Source organism: Marmota monax, unplaced genomic scaffold (genome assembly GCF_021218885.2).
Source record: "Marmota monax isolate L192 unplaced genomic scaffold, Marmota_monax_Labrador192_F-V1.1 WCK01_AAM20220418_F8-fsc00099, whole genome shotgun sequence".
Taxonomy (NCBI): domain Eukaryota; kingdom Metazoa; phylum Chordata; class Mammalia; order Rodentia; family Sciuridae; genus Marmota; species Marmota monax.
Genome location: NW_026692126.1, coordinates 2,820,184 through 2,843,136, shown reverse-complemented (window position 1 = coordinate 2,843,136; position 22,953 = coordinate 2,820,184). Strand labels below are relative to the sequence as shown.

The 22,953-nt window shown below is 37.2% G+C and overlaps 2 protein-coding genes across 3 annotated transcripts in view; both read left to right on the top strand.

Annotated features, from left to right (window-relative positions):
- Positions 1 to 22,953, top strand: part of Ipo9 (importin 9) — a 58,775-nt gene that overhangs the window by 23,328 nt on the left and 12,494 nt on the right. For both annotated transcript variants that reach the window (XM_046464152.2, XM_046464161.2), the window contains exons 6-14: positions 313 to 399; positions 1,559 to 1,678; positions 1,772 to 1,872; positions 2,055 to 2,113; positions 2,664 to 2,815; positions 3,548 to 3,646; positions 5,280 to 5,386; positions 5,763 to 5,902; positions 8,686 to 8,845. In XM_046464152.2, the coding sequence (XP_046320108.1) occupies positions 313 to 399; positions 1,559 to 1,678; positions 1,772 to 1,872; positions 2,055 to 2,113; positions 2,664 to 2,815; positions 3,548 to 3,646; positions 5,280 to 5,386; positions 5,763 to 5,902; positions 8,686 to 8,845 (1,025 nt within the window). The remainder of the gene's footprint in view (positions 1 to 312; positions 400 to 1,558; positions 1,679 to 1,771; positions 1,873 to 2,054; positions 2,114 to 2,663; positions 2,816 to 3,547; positions 3,647 to 5,279; positions 5,387 to 5,762; positions 5,903 to 8,685; positions 8,846 to 22,953) is intronic.
- On the top strand, positions 21,052 to 22,792 carry LOC124106514 (histone H3-like centromeric protein A). The gene has a single exon (XM_046464166.2). The coding sequence runs from the start codon at positions 21,968 to 21,970 to the stop codon at positions 22,382 to 22,384; it is 417 nt and encodes a 138-aa protein (XP_046320122.1). The 5' UTR covers positions 21,052 to 21,967; the 3' UTR covers positions 22,385 to 22,792.

Genomic DNA, 22,953 nt, shown 5'->3' with positions numbered 1-22,953 from the left:
GTCCACCTAAAACTAAAAAATAAATATATATTAAAAAAAAGAAATATATTGGCCATGTTAGGATTTTAAACATTATACAGCTTGATATTTTTAACCAGATCAGACAACAGAGGCTTACATAAAATGTTAATTACAATAAGTTCTAACATTATGATTCTTAATTGTAAATGTCTGCCTCAGATATGAACAATAATATTTCCTATCTGTCCAGGGGATCCAATCTGATGTAAGGATTGATAGTTTTACTTCTAGTCATAGGTTCACACCTCATTACATTCCAATCTCATGTCTGTGCCATAACTGCTTTCCCAGGTATATGGTATTCGAACCCGTTCCCGAGCTGTGGAGATTTTTACCACTTGTGCCCATATGATCTGTAACATGGAGGAGCTAGAAAAGGTAAGTGAGCCTTTGGTAAATAACATATTTCATGCTTATGTTTAAGTTTTTATTAATCCATTACGTCCCATCATCCTATATGTAGGATACCTATAAAAACTTAAATTGAGCGATTTAATATGTGTTCTGTGTATAGGATGATAGAACATAATTAGTTAATGCCTTCCAAAGCAGTGTCTCATTTCATGATACCAGAATTAGAAAGCACACTAACCAATATGCTAGATAGATTTAACATTTGAACTAAATTTTTAAATTTATAGATTAGTTTCCTTTTGTTTCAGTCTTATTTCTTTAAATACTTTACCCTATATCTTTTTCATATTAGAGATATCCTAGAACTTTTCTACATTTTATGATCCTCTTATGAAACAAAGCTAGCTGATAAATACTGATCAAGAGAATTCAAGAAGCAGTTACGGGGCTAGGGTTGTAGCTCAGTGGTAGAATACTTGCCAAGCATGTATGAGGCACTGGGATCAGTCCTCAGCACCACATTTAAAAATAAATAAAGATATTGTGTCCATCTACAACTAAAAATATCTTTTTAAAAAGCACTAGTTCAAAATACATTGTACTGGGCTGGGGATGTGGCTCAAGGGGTAGTGTGCTCACCTGGCATGCATGCGGCCCGGGTTGGATCCTCAGCACCACATACAAACAAAGATGTTGTGTCCACCAAAAACTAAAAAATAAATATTAAAATTCTCTCTCTCTCTTAAAAAAAAAAAATCAAAATACATTGTACTGTCATATATAACTAAAAAGAACAAAAAATTTTTTTAAAAAAGAAACTGTTATGAAAAGGTGGCCTTATATAATAGCTTTTAGTAGGGATGTGAGGAAGAACTACAAGTAGTAGTTAAGAAAACATGAAATACTGAAAAACAACCTCCAATGACTTGATACCTATACCTTTCTAATTAGTGGTACTGGGGATCAAATCCAGGGGTGCTGTACCATTGAACTACACACAAAGCCCTTTTATTTTTTATTTTGAGACAGGGTCTCACTGAGTTGCCTAGCCTGGCCTCAAACTTACAATCCTCCTTCCTCAGCCTAACTAGAGCTTTAGATACCTTAAGTCTCCCTTTTTGATGTGGTTATTGATGCCATCCATTAGAGGTTTGTCAGCATTGATTTTGATTTTTGTTATCAGGGTGCAGCCAAAGTCCTGATCTTTCCAGTGGTGCAGCAGTTCACAGAGGCCTTTGTTCAGGCCCTCCAGATACCAGATGGCCCCACATCAGACAGTGGGTTTAAGATGGAGGTCCTAAAGGTAAACATTTACTGCCTATGAGATTTGGAGCTTGATAGTCTGAAATCATTGATTTCTCCTATGTCACTCTTGGGTGTCTTCTCTTAACTTCAGGCAGTGACAGCCCTGGTGAAAAACTTCCCAAAACACATGGTGTCCTCCATGCAGCAGATTCTGCCTATTGTTTGGAACACCCTAACTGAGAGTGCAGCTTTATATCCTTTCCTGAAAGTTTAAGGAACCCACTACCACCTATAGTTGGGAATCTAGCCTTGGGTCTCATATTCATGGGGCTCCACTTTTAAGTATCCACTCCTAGTGTTGGAATATACGGCATTCTTTTGTAGAATATATGTAAAGCAGACTCCAAATTCTATTTCTTTACTCTTCATCATACTTATGTGAGGACTGAAGTGAATTACACAGAGGAAGTAGAAGATCCCGTGGATTCTGATGGTATGTAGTTTATTTGATCTTGACAGAAATCAATTATTGAGAAAAGGGATCTGGAAAAAGAAAAAAGTCAGAGAAAGAAAAAAGCAGTAACTTAGAAGCTTCACTCTTCTAAGTGAGTTTTCTAATAGAGTTTCCTTTCAGTTTTTAGATGTGAAGAATTGAAAATTGACGATCTTTAATCTGTTCTTCATAGGCATTTGCAAAAATCATATAAAGTCATAGAATTTCTGAGTTTGGAAGAGATACCTTAAAAGTCATTTAATCCAGCTACTTCTGGTGTTTTGTTTAGTTTAATTTTGAAGTCCAGATGATGATGTTTTCATTTCTGTTTTAATATTTGATTCACCAGTATTTTTTACTTGAAAAACCAAAGGATATTTGATATCCTCAAAGTTCTTTGACTCTTCAGCCTCTTCTACCAATTCCCTTAGGAACTGGCAACTGCTTGCAATATTTCTTAATTTACAAAGATAATGTAGTTGATTTCCAGTATATGTGCTTTTCTTTTGCTTTCTTATCACTAACTTCTTCTCTTGTGTATTTCCTATAGGTGAAGTCCTGGGCTTTGAAAATCTCGTCTTTAGTATTTTTGAATTTGTCCATGCCCTCCTAGAAAATAGCAAATTCAAAAGCACTGTTAAGAAAGCTTTGCCTGAGTTGATTTACTATATTATTCTGTACATGCAAATCACTGAGGAGCAGGTAAATAATACTTGGAAGAAAGTTACCAGCAGGCATTTGGAAAGTGCAGCTTTTTGGTGAATGCAGGCCTTGATCAAGGAAATGCTTTCTTTCTAAAGATAGACACTAAGAGAATAACTTCATGTGAAGTTCTGGGAAAGTTTTGACATCATTTTATTGCCAAATCCTTGGGTATTGAGGAGTTTTTAATCAATTCCTATATTAGGTAATTGGGCTTTCTGAACACTTTTTGCATTAGGAAAATCTCTGTAAAAACCACTAAACCAAAGATCCTGGTATCTAGGAGAAACTGTTCCTTCAATATAAATAATAGAAAGTAGTAATCAGATTATTCACCTGTTGGTCTTTAAAACTGGGAGTGGGGGGGGGGGAAGCATTGAAGAATAAGATAATACCTCTCATAGAAAACAGCACAAAAATTGACGTGATTTTTATATTCAATATCCCATCAGACCTATTATATTCAAGAAACTGACTTATCAAAGAATAATAGCTAAGTGGCAATAACAGCAAGTAATCTCCCAAATTCTAAAATGAGATCTGGTAGAGAGAGTAGATTGCTACAAACCTTGAATGTAAGAATTTGTTTCTCTTTAAAAAAAAAAAGACTTTTTGAGGCTTATAATTTTGTTAAGTAATAGGCTAAAGTCTTCATATCTTTGTTGATGAAAAGAAGGAACATGTGAACCAGATTGGTAGCCCAACGAAAACATAATTTTATCATCTTTTCAGATTAAAGTGTGGACAGCCAACCCCCAGCAGTTTGTAGAAGATGAAGATGATGATACTTTCTCCTATACTGTTAGAATTGCAGCTCAAGACCTATTGCTGGTAAGAGAGTCACCTTGATACTTCAACCAAATAATCCTCCTCCGTCACTTGAGGGTTTCCTCCTCTTCCTAGACATCTAACCCAAGGTGAGCAGTACTGTTGAGCAGCTTTATCTCAGACATTTTTGTGAATACAAGAGAGCTTTTCAAATGAAGCTTGAGACTCAGAAATTCCAAAATTGTTTCTACTAGTTCTGATTCACCAGTAGATATTAGATATAAGAATTGTGCAGAGGATGCTGGGTGCAGTGACATATGCGAGTAATCCCAGCAACTCTGGAAGAGGCAGAAGCAGGAAGGTGGCAAGTTCAAGGCCAACCTAGGCACTTAGCAGGACCTTGTCCCAAAATAAAATAAAAGGGCTGAGATGTAGCTCAGTGATGAAGTGTCCCTGGGTTCAATCCCTAGTACAAAAGAAAAAAAAATTGTGTAGAGGATAACATGCTAATTGAGTAAGAGTAGTCAAATAAGGAACATTATTTTACTTTAAGCTGCCTTTGTCAAGACTATAGTGTAATCCAGAGGTTGACAAACAAACAAAAAATGCTGAGATGGACATCCAAACATCTGTTTATGTTTTCTTCTGCTCTACTGACTAAAAGCATGGAGTTCTCTCTAGACTGGAACACTATGAAGAAACTGCCACTTGCTTCCTATTAGGTAGGAAGTTTCTTGGTGAAATCTCTTTTTATAATTACTTCTTTTCTTTTTTCAAACAAGGTCTTACTAAGATGCCCAGGCTGGCCTCAAACTTGCAATCCTTCTGCCTCAGCGTCCCAAGTTGCTGAGATTACAAGCATGTGCCACTACACTTAATATTTCTTAAGGCACCTACGAAAGATTATACTCTTTTTCAATTAATAGAGTAACCTTTCCGTCATTAGGTTCCTAGAGAATAAATATCTCCTCCTTTGTCATCCAAAGCTGAATCTGTCATTCTTACTTTAGCTCTGCTGAACATAGCCTAAGGAAGCAACTAGTTAGGCTTAAAATGCACTGTAGAAAAATAAGTATTCTTAGCCAGGAATTCCTAGCCAAGTCACTGTAATCCCAGCAATCTGGAAGCTTAGCTAGGAGGGCCACAAGTTTGAGGCAGCCTCAGCAATTTAGCGATTCCCTAAACAACTTAGCAAGACTCTGTCTCAAGATTTAAGAAAAGGACCAGGGATATATAACTCAGTGGTTACTATGCTCCTGGGTTCAATCTCCAGTATCAAACAAACAAACAAAAATATTCTTTTATTTCCATTAGAGACCCTTAAAACTAATGGAGTCACTTTTTTTGGTGGGGAGGATTGAACTCAGGGACAGTTTACCACTGATCTACAATAATGCCCCAGCCCAGGCCCCCCCACACACTTTTTTTTTTTTTTGAAACAAGGTCTCACTAAATTGCCCAGCCTGACCTCAAACTTCCAAACCTCCTGCCTCAGTCTTCCAAGTTGCTGAAATTATAGGCATGCGTCACTTTGCCCAGCTTGTAGTCACATTTTTAATACACCTAATCTGAGTTTAGTGTGTACATGTGAAAGAATTTGAACCATTCATTTCTAGCAGTCTTGATTAAAGCAGTTTGCAGTTAAAATGCTTGGACTGCACACACAGATTTATTAGCCCTTCTCTTCTTTCCCTAGGCTGTGGCCACAGATTTCCAGAATGAGAGTGCAGCAGCTCTGGCTGCAGCAGCCACTAGGCATTTACAAGAAGCTGAGCAAACCAAAAGCAGTGGCACTGAGCACTGGTAAGAGCGAGCGGCAAACACGTAATTTAAGGACCTGTTTGGGGCCTCAGATCTGAGACAAACAAATCCTTGCTTTGAGTCATCTATTCTAAAGCAGTTCTTCCCAACCATAAAATAATTGGTTTTTTATCCCTATTTAAATATCCTTGAAAGGAAGGGTTTTTATATTGTTTCTAACTGGGGGGGGGGGGGGGAGTCTGTCATTAAATTTCATTTTCTTTTCAGTATAATTTAATAACAGCATTTAGATTGGAAGGGCAGATAAATTGCCCTTTTGGATCAGATTTTGCTGGAATGCCCTTTTCTGAATCTTCTTTCTCAAATATTTGTGGGTTTTAGCAGTTTGTTTTACCAGGCTCTGCTATTCCTCTCACAGGTGGAAGATCCATGAGGCCTGCATGCTTGCCTTAGGCTCAGTGAAGTCCATTATCACGGACAGTGTGAAAAATGGCAGGATCCATTTTGACATGCATGGGTTCCTAACCAATGTCATCCTTGCTGACCTCAACCTCTCAGGTATGTTTCAATATGTCTAGGATTCTGAAAGCTCTTTAGACCTATCATCAATTCATTTATATTTTATTTAAATAGGTAGGCCAAGCATTTTTATGTCCTTTGGATGAAAATCTTTGCACCCTAGAGTTTGAACTAATTCATACCCCTAAAATAGGCCAGAGACATGAGTTCAGGATTCACCTACTAAGGGACTAATTACCATTGCTTTTCCTCCCTTGAATTAGCTCTTCCATTCACTGCTGCTTTTCCTCCCAGTTAGCCCTTCCATTTATGGCTGCTTTTGGCATTTTGAATGGAATGCAAATCTGGTTGTTATGCCTTCAGAACTCTGGCTTGAGTTCTGCTCTCATTAATAAGTCCCAAATGTGGGGCTGGGGTTGTAGCTCAGTCATGTAAAAATAAATAAATAAATAGGTGGCTGGGGCTGTAGTTCAGTGGTACAGCAACACCTGCCTCGCACATGTGAGGCACTGGGTTCGATCCTCAGCACCACATAAAAATAAATAAATAAAGATGTTTTGTCCAGCTACAACTAAAGAAAGAAAAGTAAATAAAATAAAGGTATTGTGTCCATCTACAACAAAAAATATTTAATAATGAGTCCAAAATGCCAGTCAGGCTCATTCTTCCTGTTTGTTTCCTGTCATTTTTCTCAAACTATTTTCTTGGACTGTATCTAGATAATTGGCATAGCTGTTTGCTCCTTTCTCAATCCATCACTTGACTGTTGTTCATAGGATAGCACTGGGAATAGCTTACATCATTTGAAAACATTCCACTCTGTTACTGTCTATCTGTTAGTTAATCTCTTACAGAATATCTCATCCCCATCTCTTTCATTCTTTGATTCATGGGATTAAAATCATTGTCCATCCATAGCTCAGATCTATTGGATGTATCTTGTTTCCCTCTGCACTTGTCATATACTACATTATATTGTAGTTAATGAGGAGAGAAGAACTCATGTCATTGTATCCTAGAATGCCTTGCCATATAATAAGCATTTTCCATGACTTAATTTAAATGAAAGTATCAGGATTTTTCAAATACATCAGCATAGTCAGCATTTGAAAAAGGCTCGATATTTATCGTTTTGTGAATCCTGCCTATAGCTAAAAGATTTTCTATAACTAGCCAAACTTTTGGGTCTCAGGACCCCTTTATATACTGAAAAATCATCAGTCCCCAAGAGATTTTTGTATGGGTTTTATTGATAAACAAAAAAACCCAAGGTCAAATGTTTTTTCTGATAATGTGGAAGCTAAACCACAATAAAGTGGGGAAGGGCAAGAATTCAGTAGATTAGCAAAGGGGATCAAAAGAAAGAGGAGGGATAGGAATAGGAAAGACAGTAGAATAAATCTAACATAATTTTCCTATGTACACATATGAAAATATTTAAATGAATCCTACCATCATACCTGCCCACAAGAATGGGGTCCTAATTAAAATCCCATGCTTGAAGAATGGAGGATCTTTGGATTGGGCAAAGGGGAGGTTGGGGAGGGGTTTTAAGGGTAGGAAAGATGGTGTGAGGAGATGGACATCATTATCCTAGGTACATGTATGATTGCACAAATGGTGTATCTCTACACAGTACTCAACCAGAAAATTGAATTGTTGCACTCTATTTGTGTATGATGAATTGAAATGCATTCTGCTGTGGTGTACTACTAAGTAGAACAAATAAAAGGATAATAATGAGGAAAACATTTTTTTTTTTTGATACATCAAAAATTAAAACAGGGATGTTCTGCTTGTATACATTTCATCATTTGTCAGACCTATGATCTCACATATCATACAATCTATGGAAAACTTCACTGTACATTGTAAAAGAATGACAGTGAAAAGGTAAATTAATGTTTAGTATTGCTGAAAAAAATGTTTTTAACTTTAGGAGTCGCCAGGAGCTCCTCGTCTGTATTTTGAGAATTTCTGGTTGATAGTAAATAAAATATTATATAATTCTTTTACTAATTTCTTATGATATTTTCAATAGCTCCTCTCAGTTATTTTTGTACGAGTAACTAAGTTAAGCCCTATAACAGGCTTAATAAGTGTAGTCTTTTTAAGCAGTGATAATGGGCAGGAAGTTATAATCTTTGTACCAGTGATAGGAATCCAAACAAAATACACAACATGTAAGAAAGCTGAAGACAATCACAGTGGCTCAGAGACAGGATTATCTTGGCCCAAGAGAGAATACAAGAAAATATGCCAGCTTGGTATAATATAAGTAAAGCACCAAAGTGCTAAAGTAAGATGTGAGTTGCTAGGGAAGGATGTGTGCTTGAGTTTAGGAGGCATAAAGGGAGATGGTAGGGAGACTTGAATGCTGTGCTGACTGAGGTGGTCTTATTTGGTGGACGGAATTTACTGGCGGGTTATAAATGGAAAAATGACCTGATTAGAACTATATAATGATACAATGTTATAGTAGGAAGAAAATGGCAATGGAGAATGTGTTTCGAAAATGAGTAGAGCAGGTAATAAATAGTGAGAGCTAGGGATGGGAACTAGAATGGTAAAGTCTTTTTTAAATTTCAGAATAATCAAGATCTACTTTGCCAATAGTGAGAAGTGAAACTGGGAAATTGATTCCGCAACATAGGTCACATATTTGCATTTACTTTATGAGATCATGCTTTTTCTTTCAAAGAAGTTGTATATATTATGTAGCATCCTGTTATTTGTGGACATTCAAGGAGTGGAGTTGGGAGGCACAAAGGGTATGTAACCCCAACTTTCATTGTCCAACCCATAATTGCTCTTTTTCCCAGTGTCTCCTTTCCTCCTGGGTCGGGCACTTTGGGCTGCCAGTCGGTTCACTGTTGCTATGTCTCCTGAACTGATCCAGCAGTTCCTACAAGCAACAGTTAGTGGTCTTCATGAGTCACAACCTCCATCAGTTCGAATTTCTGCTGTGAGAGCCATCTGGGGGTAAGTGTACTACCCTAGGGTGAGGTTTCTGTTTGTTTGTTTGTTTGTTTGTTTTGGTACTGGGAATTTAACCCAGGAGCACTTTATCACTGAGCCACATCCCCACATCTTTGTATATTTTATTTGAGACTTGTCTCACTGAGTTGCTTAGGGCTAGGCTAAATTGCTGAGGTTGCCCTTGAACTTAGTCCTCCCAATTTAGCCTCCCTGAGATTAAGGCCTGCACCACCATGCCCAGCCCTGATAAGAATTGCTTTAAGAGAAAATTACTCAGATATCCTAAGCCATGGTTATACAGTGTATTTGTTGCTTGGAAATTTCTGCTGTAGATCTCCTTGAAGATAAATGATGGGTTGGGCTTCTCCGGAGACTGAGGCAGGAAGATCAAGAAGTTTGTAATCTTCAGCAATTTAGGGAGACCCTGTCTCAAAATAATAAATTAGGGCTGAGGATGTAGCTCAGTAGTAGAGCCCCTGCCTAGCACACACAAGGCCACATTCAATGCCCAGTACTACAAAAAAAATTAAAAGGGCTGGGGATGTAGCTCAGTGATAAGAGTCCCTGGGTTTGAATTGTTGGGTATAAAGGCTTTTATGAGTCCAGCAAATGTCCTGTTCCCTGGTGTTCTTCATTTCCTTTAAAAACACCATAACTCTGAAATAATCTAAGCTAACAAAACTTTCTTTCAAATGTGAAAAGGCTTTGAAGAGATGAATAACTTGCACAGGTTGCACAATTGATAAATGATAGAAGCAGGATTAGAGTCCATGTTATTTTGTTCATTGATTTCCTCTATATTAGAAACCAAATTTGGGAGATTGTGGCCTAGATACATCGCGTATTTTTTCCAATTTTGCCAGTCTCTTTCAGAGCTAAGGGACTAGATTCGATAATAGTCGGTTATTTCTACCCAGACCAGAAGGAGCATTGTTGTTTTGGGAAATATTTCAAGGGCCAAACTTGAATGTCTCTCTCAATCAGATCCTAAACACGACCAGCACAAAATTCATCTTCCACCTGCCTACCCTGTTTTTGTAACCTTTTGAGGCAGAAATTGAGATTTCATGCATTGTTTTTTATATATCTTTAAAAGCATTGAGGACCTGCCTATTCTGACTATGTTTATTAATTAAATGCATAATGTTATAACTATGAGCAGAGGTCCATCTTTTTCTGTGCAATCTACATAAAGTAAAATTTTGACTCAAACAATTTAAAATGCCATCAATTAAGAGACAGACTAGGGCTGAGGTTGTGGCTCAGTGGTAGAATGCTCGCCTAGCACACGTGAGGCCTTGAGATCAATCCTCAGCACCACATAAAAATGAAATAAAGAAATAGTGTCCACCTACAAATAAAAAATAAATATTTTTTTAAAAAAACAGACAAACTAGAACTTTTCAGAAAGCTCTTAGGCCACTTAAATACCTCAGAAGAGAGATCCCTGACCTGGTCAAGGCATGAATGTTGAAGGTTATTTCTGTGTTGCTTCTGACCTTTGTGAAACTTGATTTCATTTATATTCATTAATTATTTTTGAGGTATAAAAAAATGTCCTTTGTGATAAGTGTAGGTATAAGATTAAATTAAAATAAGAACAAAACTATTAAAACCTATTAAAACTTCAAACCACATGTTATTGGGCTAGGGGTCAAAATGGTAGTAAATTTAAAAACGGATTGTGAGTGGGTAATAGAGATGTATCTATTTTGTGTTGTGATTTAGTTTGGTGTGAATGTGAAGATGATTTTTTAAGGTAAAATAAGTATATTATTTCTTGGGTGTTTTAGATGAGCACCAGCACCTATCAGGCATAAAGTGTTTAGATTGGTTATCTTTGGAGGCATTAGAATACAAAGAACTTCCATTCCTTGTTATATATTTATAATATTCAATTCACTTGTTCACAATAAGTTTATATTATTTTAATAATCAGAAAAAATGCATGAAGAAAACATTTTTTAATGATAAACATGTATCTCTCATTGTCTACATGGGTAGCAGTTTAGTGATTTCATGAAAAGTGTAACATGTCTCTGAAAAGTGGCAAAAGCTGTGGATATGTAAAATGGACACTCTTACATATTTACAGAATTGTACATACAATGGCAGACACTGAATCCCTTTAAGACTATCTCTGGATTCTAGGTTCTAAGAACTGTCCTGTGGCCAGGCACGGTGGCATACACCTGTAATTCTAGCAACTCAGGAGGCTGAGGTAGGAAGATCGCAAGTTTGAGGCCTGTCTCAACAACTTAGCAAGGCCCTAAGCAACTTAGTGTTGCTTAGTAAAAAGGACTGGGTATGTGGCTCATAAGTAAAGCACCCCTAGGTTCAGTCCCTAGTACTAAAAAAAAAAAAAAAAAAAGAAAGAAAAACCTGTCCTGAGAAGTGTTTTCTTCCCAGCCAAGATTCTCCATTTGGTCATTTCTTACATTCTAAGCCAGTTACAATCTGGCTTGATATCCTTCCTTATCACATTACTAAAACTTCTTTCTAATGTTGTAGCAACTTTTTTTTCCCCCCTAAATTGTATAGGTACTGAGTTTCTGAGGCTGTCCTTTAACTTCTGATCCTCTGCCTTACCCTCCCAAGCCCCTGGAATTACAGGATCAAACTCCCCTTGCTTTTCTTTTTACTTTTGCTCCAGCTTTAACTTATTTCTCTGTGTCATAGTTTATGTATCATTGCAAACTGCCTGAAATAATTTCTGACACAAGATATTTATTGACAAATAATTATACTTGTGTCACATTTCTCAAATTTAATATTTATTCCAGACTTTCTTCTGAGCTCCAATTTAATATATTCACTGCTTACTATCCATATTAGCATGGACTTCTTATAAGTACTTGAAAATAAATACATTGATTGCTATGCTTACTATTTACTATCTGCAAGCCTGCCCTACTCATACTCTTTACTTTAGTAAAAGCAGAAATTTTATCTACTTACATTTTGAACTTAAAGATAAATATTTTATATTTCGTATTTCATAAAGATCCCAGTTCTTTTTGCCTTTTATATCTTGTTTCCTTATCCTTTCATTTCTCTCTCCATCTCTAACACTACTACTACACTAGATTATTTTCTCAGATTCGCTTTCCTGAATTACTGGAACAGCTTCCTGATTGAGCTGTCTACCTCCCACCTTACTCTACTGCAACCCATATTATTTGAGCTGTCAAGCTGAGATTTCTAAAATAGAAAACTAATATTGTTGTTCTTATAATTAAAGCCCTTCCTGGATTTCAGTTGTACTATTCAAGCTGAGGTACAGGCATCTCAGCAGAAAATCATATTATGCCAGGTGGTCCATAAAGCTGTAAGTCAAATATATTAACATCCTATTGGGGTATCAGTTTTCCTTAAAGACTTTGGGGTTGGATAAGGAGCAATTGAGGCATTAGGAGTAATTTGTTTATTTAAAAAAAAAAAGTTTCAGAAACACTTCCTCCCAAAATAACATCCAAACTTGTAACATGGCATATAAGAGCTAATGTGATATGGCTAGATTATGCATTCTCTGTGATCTGGCAAACTGTACAGATTCAGATTTGTTATAGGGGCAAGTAAGGCATAGCTGATCACTAGATCACTAGTAAAGAGGAATCTAAAACTATGTCTAAGGAATTGAAAGCTGACCAAAGCCAAAGGACACATTAGTCTACAGGAGAAGTTAGGTCTGAGCAAGGTAGTATTGAAAATCAAGGTATTATGTACCAGCAGTCAAAAAGTCTGGCCAAATCTAAGATCAAAACCCATTATTTGTCAGCTACACAAATAATTTTTTCTCTAAAACACTACAAAGAAAAAAAAACTTTAAAAACCATTTATTAGGCTGGGGATATAGTTCAGTTGGTAGAATGCTTGTTTCACGTGCACAAGGCTCTGGGTTCAATCCCCAGCACCACAAAAATATATACATATATTGGTAGTGTGAGGTTTCAAGATGGTGGGATAGAGAAGGTCACTTTCCTACCTGCTCCATGGTGTGAAACCAAGAAAGCAGATAAGCAGCTTCTCAGCAAGGAGGGTGAAAAAAGAGGGAGGCCTTTCTAAGATTTTATACTGGACACTGAAAGCAGATGGGGGACTCAGGAGATTGGATATAGTAAAATAAGGAAGAAAACCCCAGTGCCACCAAGGCACCAGCCAGAACAGTCCCTCTGTAAGCACAGTGGAGGGATGAGGAAATGATAGGAAACAGCATTTTTAGGAGGCCTGAGGCATGTCTGGGTACAGAGAGTTTAGAGATCGAAAACACTACACAAAGGCCTTTGGCACAATGTCCTTGTAAAGGAAAGAAGCCACATCTCTCCCAGCTGCATGCAGAGGACAGAAGAAAGAACCATATTGCAGCCATGTGCTGGTGGCTGGTAGAGCCAATTCCTGGCAAACCCATACTGCATGACATAGTGTGCCTAAGTGACCAGGAGAGAATCAAACATGGAGAAGGGTTTACCCAGGGGAATACTGGTCGTGGAAACCCACCTGGCTCTCCCCCTACCTCTCCACTCTAACTGCTCGCAAGACCAGCTAGGAGAGACATGCCTGGCTGGAAATTCAAAAGGGCAGGGCAGGAGAGACTGCATTTGGAAAATGAACCCAAGAATGGACAAAGAATTGGCTCTTCCACTGCATGAGTGGAACCCAGAGGAGATCCCTGGGATGCTGTCTTCCAGCATGGACCAGCAATTGCTGGGCCGTGGAGGTGCACTGATTTAAAATCTCCAGACCACTTGGCATTCAGCAAAGAACTGGAGCCTGCTTAGGCTAAACCCCACCTACAGGATTACCTCTCTCACTCCAGACCACCCCACCCAACACTGTTGAGAAGGGAAGCTGAGAATTTTTTTTCAACTCCAACAGAAATGGTTCTTTAACTTTTCATCAAGAACTTTTTTTTCTCTCTCTGTTTAATTATGACCTTAATGGTTTGTGGACATTTACACATATTCATATGCTTTTTTCTCTTTCTCTAGCATATTTGAAGCCAGTTATTTTTTATTATTTTGAGGAATAGGATGTTTGGTTAGTATATTTCAGTTTTGTTTTCTTTTTTTTTTTTTTAATTTGGGGGGACTGGAGATGTAGCTAAGCAGTTGAGTGCTTGCCTCGTACATGTGAGGCACTGGATTAGATTCCCAGCACGACATAAATAAGCAAATAAATAAAGGTCCATCAACAACTAAAAAAATATTTTTTTTTTAATTTTTTTACTTTATACATTTTTTTTCTCTCACTTATCTGTTTTCCTTGATTATCTTTCTCTTCTGCTAACAGCCAATCTCTAATCTTTCACTCTTCCTCTAAGGTTTTACCTAGGTCTTCTCTCCTCCTCCCTCATAATCAGCACATCCTACTTCTGTTTTCTCACTGTCCACCATTCAAAATTGTAGACTCTTTTGCAAACTTATGTTTTTACTGTAGGCAATAATTGATCATATCATTTCTGTTTATTATGACAACATTGTAGATATCATAGCAGGAACTATAGTTTGTCGTGGTTGTTGTTATTATTTGTACCCTCCTAAATGGTGAGGTACTGGGAACCTTCAGGGACACTGTAAGTCCACAGGGTAGAAACACTACTGTCTCCTATCCATATTGTTAGATGGGTAGATACACCAACAACATGATAAATCAAGGGAACAAATCACTGTAAACAAACCAAGATACTTCAATAACAATACATCAATCCCAGAATGGAAGAAATGTCAGAGAATCAGTATAAAGCATAGTTAAACTGATCTTCAAGGTAAAGGGTGATACAAGCAGTGAATTTAGAGACAAAATACAAGAAGTGAAAGATCATTTCAATAGAGATACTTTGAAAAAAAAAATCAAGGAGAAATCCTTGAAATGAAGGAATAAATAAACCAAATTGAAAATTCAAAGGAAAGCATCACCTGCAGACTAGACCACTTTTTTAAAGACAAAGTTTCAGGCAATGAAGACAAAATATATAATGTTGAAAATACAGTTGATCATGGAGAAAAGATGTTAAGAGACCATGAACAGAGCTTCAAGAGTAAGGGATAACATGAAAAGATCAAATTTAACAGTTGTGTTCAAGGGCCAGGGATGTGACTCAATGTAAAGTACTTTCCTTGCATTTGTGAGGCCCTGGGTTCAATTCTCAACATTGCCAAAAAAAAAATGACTTTAAAATAGTGCATCCCAGGCAGGCCCTGCCTACTCTCGCACAGCCCAGGCAGACCCAGGATGGGACCTGCAGCTCCTTGTTTACCAACACACACACACACACACACACACACAGCCTACCTTAATCTTGGAACACTGCAGCCACTGCCATAGCCCTCCCCATGCAGTAGCCACCACCTTGGGACAACAGACAGGGCCTGGAGGCAGCTGCCCACCGCCATAGCACCATGTGCCACAGCCCTGCATCCCTGAGCAGGCCGCCCAACACCATCACACGGACCACCCTTTCAGCCCCGTCTCTGAAAAATGGTTACCTCCATCTTGGGACACTGGCTGGGGACTGAAAGTCCAACACCAAGATACTTACAGTTTGGTGCTACTACTGCCATGAACTAGGGATGTGGCCACTTCCATCTAGGGACAACAGCCAGGACCCAGAGATCATCACCAAGGTCCCTGCAGGCTTGTTACACCAGAGGTATCCCTTCTAGGTGTGCTAATAGTTACCATTTTGTTGAAGATGCAGGAGTGAGCCTTGTATTAGGTCGCCCTTCTCTTTTCTCCTGTTAACAGTTAACTTTATTTGATTCCTCTTTCACCCTTCCTATCATCTAATACCTCTGTATTCTCACCTCTTACCTCATAAACATCACATTCCACACCCACCTACTTCTCTCCTTGTCCACCAGTAGAAACTGTAGACTCTTTTGCAAACCTACTGTTTATTTTGAAGATAATAATTAAACATATCATTTCTGTTTATTGTGACAAAATGGTAATCATCTAAATAGGAACTATTTGTTTTACATTGTATATTGTTTGCATTGGATGCTGCTAATATTGATCTCTTCCTTAAAAGTAAGACATCAGAAACCTGCAGGGACACTATAAGATTATAGGGAAGAAACTGTAACACCTTGGATCCACGCTGCTAGAAGAGAAGACATACAAAAAGCATGAAAGACAAGGGAAGAAAGTGCCCCAAACAAATCAAGATGATATAATGATAGAATCCATTGATAGCACAGTAGAAGAAATATTCAGAGGAGTTCAGAATGTATGTAATTAAAATGATCTACATAGTAAAGAATGAGATAAGAGGGCAAATATAGGCAACAAATGATCACTCCAATAAAGAGGTAAGAGAATAAATACAGGCAATAAAATATTACTTCAAGAAAGAAAGATTCTGAAAATAACCAAATCTTTGAAATGAAGGAAACAGTAAACCAAGTAAAAAATTCAATAGAAAGTATCACCAACAGGGGGCTGGGGTTGTGGCTCATCGGTAGAGCGCCTACCTAACACGTGCGAGGCCCTGGGTTCAATCCTCAGTACCACATAAAAGTAAATAAATTAAATAAAGGTGTGTGTCCAATTAAAAAAGAAAAAAGCATCACCAACAGATTAGATCACTTGGACAGAACCTCAGACAATGAAAACAAATATATAGTCTTTAAAGTTGACCACACAGTGAAGATGATAAAAAAAAAAACATGAACAGAACGTCCAAGAATTGTGGGATAGCATAAAAAGATCAAATTTAAGATTTATTGGGATAGAGGAAGGCACAGAGATTCAAACTAAAGGAATGAAATAATATCAGTGAAATAATATCAGAAAATTTCCCAAACCTGAAGAATTAATTGGAAAATCAAATACAAGAGGCTTACAGGACACCAAATATACAAAATTACAACAGATCCACACCAACATACATTATAATGAAAATCCCAAGCATAAAGAGTAAGGATAAAACTTTAAAAGCCACAAGAGAAAAGTATCAGATTACCTATAGAGGAGAACCAATTTGGATCTTAGCAGACTTATCAACCCAGATTGTCAAAGCTAGGAGATCCTGGAACAACATATACCAAGCTCTGAAAGAAAATGAATGCCAACCAAAAATGTTATGTCCAGCAAAATTAAGCTTCAGATTTGATGATGGAATAAAAACCTTCCATGATAAGCAAAAGTTAAAAGAATTTACCAACTAGAAAGCTTGCACTATAGAATATTCTCAGCAAAATATTCTATGAGGAGGAAATGAAAAACAACAATGAAGATAAGCAAAGGGAAGAAATACACTAAAGGAAAAGCCAATCAAAGGTGAAACCAAGTCAGGTAAAAAAACCAAAAACAAACCAAAATGACCAGGAATACAAACCATATTTCAATAATAACCCTGAATGTTAATGGCCTAAACTCATCAATTAAAAGTTATAGACTGGCAAATTGGATTTAAAAAATAAAAATAAAAAAGACCCAACAATATGCAGCCTTCAAGATACTCAGAGGAAAAGACATCCACAGACTGAAGGTGAAAGGATGGGGAAAAAATACCACTCATACGGTAAAGAAGCAGGAGTTTCCATCCTCAGATAAAGTGGACTTCAAACCAAAGTTAGAAGGAATAAAGAAGGACATTTCATAGTACTTAGGGAATCATACATAAACAAGACATAACAGTTATAAATATTTATGCCTGAAACAGTGAAGCATCTGTATATATCAAATAAACCCTTCTAAATTTCAAGAATCAAATAGACCACAGCACAATAATCCTGGGTAACTTTGTTTTTAAGTATTTTTTTAATTGCAGATGGACACAATACCTTTATTTTGTTTGTTTATTTATGTGGTGCTGAGGATTGACCCCCGTGTCTCACATGTGCTAGGCAAGTGCTACACCACTGAGCCACAACCCCAGCCCCCCCTGTGGGTGACTTTAACATACTTTTTTCGCCTCTGGATAGATCTTTCAAACAAAACTAAACAAAGAAACTATAGAACTTAATAATACAATCAATAATTTAAACTTAACAGGCATAGACAGAATATCCCATCCATCAATGAGTGAATACACTTTTTTCTCAGCAGCACATGGATCCTTCTCTAAAATAAACCATATCTTATGCCACAAAGCAACTCTTAGCAAATACAAAGAGAGAGAGAGAGAGACTACCCTGCATTAATGAAATGAAATTAGAAATCAATGATAAAGTAAAATACAGAAGCTACTCCAGCGTCTGGAGACTAAATAATACTCTATCGAATGACTCATGGATAGCAGAAGAATCAGGGAGGAGATAAAAAAAAATTCCTAGAGGTAAATGAGAACTCCAGTACAGCATACTCAAATCTCTGGGACACTATGAAGGCAGTGCTAAGGAAAGTTCATTGCATTGAGCTCATTCATTAAAAAGAATAAAAAGTCAACAAATAAATGACCTGGCATTACACCTCAAAGCCCTAGAAAAAAATCAACACCAAAAGGAGAAGACCGAAAATAATTAAAATCAAGGTTGCAATTAAGGAAATTGAAACAATTGAAAAAATTGACAAAATAGGGCTGGAGTTGTGGCTCAGTGGTAGAGCCCTCGCCTCAGCACCACATAAAGTGAGAGACCCTGGTTTCGATCCTCAGCAGCACTTAAAAATAAATAAGTGAAATAAAGGTAATGTGTCCAACTACAATGAAAAAAATTAATGTTTTTTTAAAATTGACAGAACAGAAAGCTGGTTCTTTAGAAAAATAAATAAAATCAATAAACCCTTAGCCACCCTAACAAAAAGGAGAGAGAAGACTCAAATTACTAAAATTTATGATGAAAAAGGATATATCATGACAAATACTATTGAAATGCAGAAGATAATTAGAAACTACTTTATTGAAGTATAAATTTTTGAAAGTTTATACTCCAATAAAGTAGAAAATCTCAATGACACTGACAAGTTTCTAGAGACATGATCTGCTCAAACTGAATCAGGGGACATACACAATTTAAACAGATCAATTTTGAGCAATGAAATAGAAGAAGCCATCAAAAGCCTACTAACCAAGAAAAGCCCAGGACCAGATAGATTCTGAGACAAATTCTACAAGACCTTCAAATAAGAATTAATACCAATACTCCTCAAATTATTCCATGAAATAGAAAAGGAACCCTTCCAAACTCATTCTGTGAAGCTAGTATCACCCAGACGGAGATGCATCAAGGAAAGAAAACTTCAGAACAATATCCCTGATGAACATAGATGTAAAAATTCTCACTAAAATTCTGGTAAATAACTTACAAAAACATATTAAAAAGATAGTTCACCATGATCAAGTGGGGTTCATTCCAGGGATGCAAGGTTGGTTTAACACACAGAAACCAATAAACGTAATTCATCACAGTAGTAGACTTAAAGATAAAAATCATATGATCATCTCATCTCAGTAGATGCAAAAAAAAGCATTTGACAAAATACAACACCCTTGTATTTTGTCAATAAACGTAATTCATCACAGTAGTAGACTCAAAGATAAAAATCATATGATCATCTTAGTAGATGCAAAAAAAGCATTTGACAAAATACAACACCCTTTCATGTTCAAAATACTAGAAAAACTAGGGATAATAGGAATATACCTCAACATTGTAAAAGCTATCTATTGCTAAGCCCAAAGCCAACATCATTCTAAATGGAGGAAAATTGGAGGCATTTCCTCTAAGAACTGGAATAATACAAGGATTCCCTCTTTCATCACTCCTGTTCAATATAGTCCTTGAAACTCTAGCCAGAGCAATTAGACGAAGGAAATTAAAGGGATATGAATAGGAAAAGAACTGAAACTATCACTATTTGTGCTGACAACATGATCTCATGTTCTTGGATAGGAAGAATTAACATTGTCAAAATGGCCATACTACCAAAAGGTTGTACAGATTTAATGCAATGCCAATTAAAATCCCAACTATATTTGTCATAGAAATAGAAAAAGCAATCCTAAAAAATCATTTGGAAAAAGAAGAGACCCAGAATAGCCAAAGCAAGAAGAGTAAAGCAGGAGACATCACAATACCAGACCTGAAACTATACTACAAAGCTATAGTAACAAAAACAGCATGGTAGTGGCACCAGTATAGACATGTCGACCAATGGTACAGAATAGAAGACAGAGATAAACCCATATAAATACAGTTATCTCATACTAGACAAAGACACCAAAAACATACATTGGTGAAAAGATTGCCTGTTCAATAAATGGTACTAGGAAAACTGGAAATCCACATGTAGAAAAATGAAATTAAACCTCTAGTGAACAGAGACCCTGCGACTGATAGAAGAATAAGTAGACCCAAATCTTCATTATTTTAGGACATGACTTCCTTAACAGACTCCTAAAGCACAAGAAGTAAAATTAAGAATCAATAAATAGGATGGATTCAAACTAAAAAACTATTTCTCAGCAAAGGAAATGATTGGTAACGTGAAGAGAGAGCCCACAGAGTGGGAGAACATCTTTACTACATGCACATCAGATAGAGCGCTAATTTCAAGGATATTATAAAGAACTCAAAAAACACCCAAAAGATAATAAATAAATATACAAGTAACCCAATTAACAAATGGGCTAAGGAACTGAACAGACACTTCTCAGAAGAAGATATATAATCAATCAACAAATGTATGAAAAAATGTTCAACGTCTCTAGTAATTAGAGAAATGCAAATGAAAACTACTCTATGATTTCATCCCACTCCAGTCAGAATCGCAATTATCAAGAATACAAGCAACAATAAGTGCTGGCAAGGATGTGGAGGAAAAGGTACACTCATTGCTGGTGGCACACCCACTCTGGAAAGCAGTGTGGAGATTACTTAGAAAACTCGGAATGGAACCACCGTTTGACCCAGCTATCCAACTCCTTGGTCTGTACCCAAAGGACTTAAAATCAGCATACTATAGTGACACAGCCACATCAATGTTTATAGCAGCTCAATTCACAATAGCTAATAGATGAATAGATTAAAAAACTGTGTTATATATACACAATGGAATATTACTCAGCATTAAAAGAGAATAAAATTATGGCATTTGCAGGTAATGGATGGAGCTATTAAGCAAAGTAAGCCAATCCCAAAAAAACAAAGGCCGATAAGTGGACATTGATCCATAATTCGGAGAGGGGGCATGGGAAAAATGGAGGAACTTTTGATTGGGCAAAGGGGAGAGTGGGGAGTGGGGTAGGAAAGATGATGGAATGAGAAGGATATTATTACCCTAGGTAAATGTATATTTGCACAAATGGTACAACTTCATATCTTGTGCAACCAGAGAAATGAAAAGTTGTGCCTCCTTTGTTTACAATGAAATAAAATGCATTCTGCTGCCATGTATAACTAATTAGAACAAATAAATTTTAAAAATACTTTAAGAAACACTATATTTGGAATATAATGGGAATGTATATTCAAGTCTTAGGATTGTGATTAAAGTAGTAGTCTAGGGTCTGGGGTTGTGGCCCAGCGGGAGAGTGCTCGCCTAGCATGTGCCAGGCCCTGGGTTTGATCTGCAGCACCACATAAAAATAAATAAATAAAATAAAGGTATGTGTCTAACCAAAAAAAATAATAATAATCTAAAAAAAATAGTATTTTAAGGAATCATAAAGCATTTAATTTAATATGTTAACAATTTGGATTTAATGATTGGCTGATTTACTTCAAAACAAAAGAGAAGAGGCTGAGACAAGAGGATCACAAGTTCAAAGCCACTCTGAGAATTTTAGTGAGATCCCAACTCAAAAGATAAAACAGGCTGAGGTTGTGGCTCAATGGTAGTCCACTTCTAGTTCACTTTTTCATTACTACAAAAAAAAAAGGGAAATAGCAAAGATCAAAGCAGAAATAAATATGCAACTATATTTAGTATGTTGATGACCTGAGTTCAATCCCCATCACCAACAGAAAAAAAAAATTGTCAACAACCATGGAAATAATAGTGCTGATATTTATATAATAAGCACAGAGATGTAAAAACACACCTAACTATAAAAGTAGCCTTGTGGGCCTTCCGCCCGGGCGCTCTCTCGTCTTCTGTTGGTAACCAGCCTTCAGCTACGGGACCCGAAGGCCGAACAGGAGCCGTGGGGCGACCGGGAGCCGGGACCCTTTGTGGCCCACGATGGGCCCTCGCCGCCGACGCCGCAAGCCAGAGACCCCGAAGAGGCGCAGCACAAGTCCACCTCGCGGGACCCCGCGGCGGGAAGCCTCCTTAGGTTCTTCCTCTCGTCAACATAGTCGGAGGAGAATTGGCTGGATTAAGGAGATCAAAAATCTACAGAAGAGCACAGACCTCTTGATAAGGAAGTACCCCTTCAGCCGCCTGGCAAGAGAAATATGTATGAAATTCACACGTGGTGTGGACTTCAGTTGGCAAGCCCAGGCCCTGTTGGCCCTTCAAGAGGCAGCAGAAGCATTTTTAGTTCACCTCTTTGAGGATGCCTACCTCCTTTCCTTACATGCTGGCCGAGTCACTGTTTTCCCCAAGGATGTGCAGCTGGCCAGGAGGATCCGCGGCATGGAGGAAGGACTTGGCTGAACTCCTGCAGCACTGTCTCTGGATGTTACCTGGGACTCTCTGGAGCTACAACTAGATCCAGTGGTGTCTGAGGTGCTACCTGGATTTTGTTGTCTCTGAGCGGTGTGTGACTGTTGCCCTTTGAACTTTCTTTATGAAGGAGAAGAATGCATGTTTCCTCTGTAGCAGAGGTGTTATAGGAGACAATCAACACAGTTCCAAAGGCCTGAAAAGACTTAGTTGGTGTGTTACTCATATGACTCCTAAAGGATTTTGAAGACATCAGATCTGTCATGTTATAGGGAAAGGATATTTACTTTGTTTTAGATCTTTCTGTACTTTATGCATTTTTTAACCATGTGTATATTTGTACTGTTATTGAAAATGAAAGGGAAGAATAAAAATAAATAAATATTTTTTTTTTAAATGTAAGGGTAAAAAATAAAAGTAGCCTTGTAATGCTATATATATATATATATATATATATATATATATATATATATAATTTATATATGTATAACCCTAACATAATGCCATAATATAAATGCCATAACATTTATATATATATATATATATATTTGGAGAAGAAG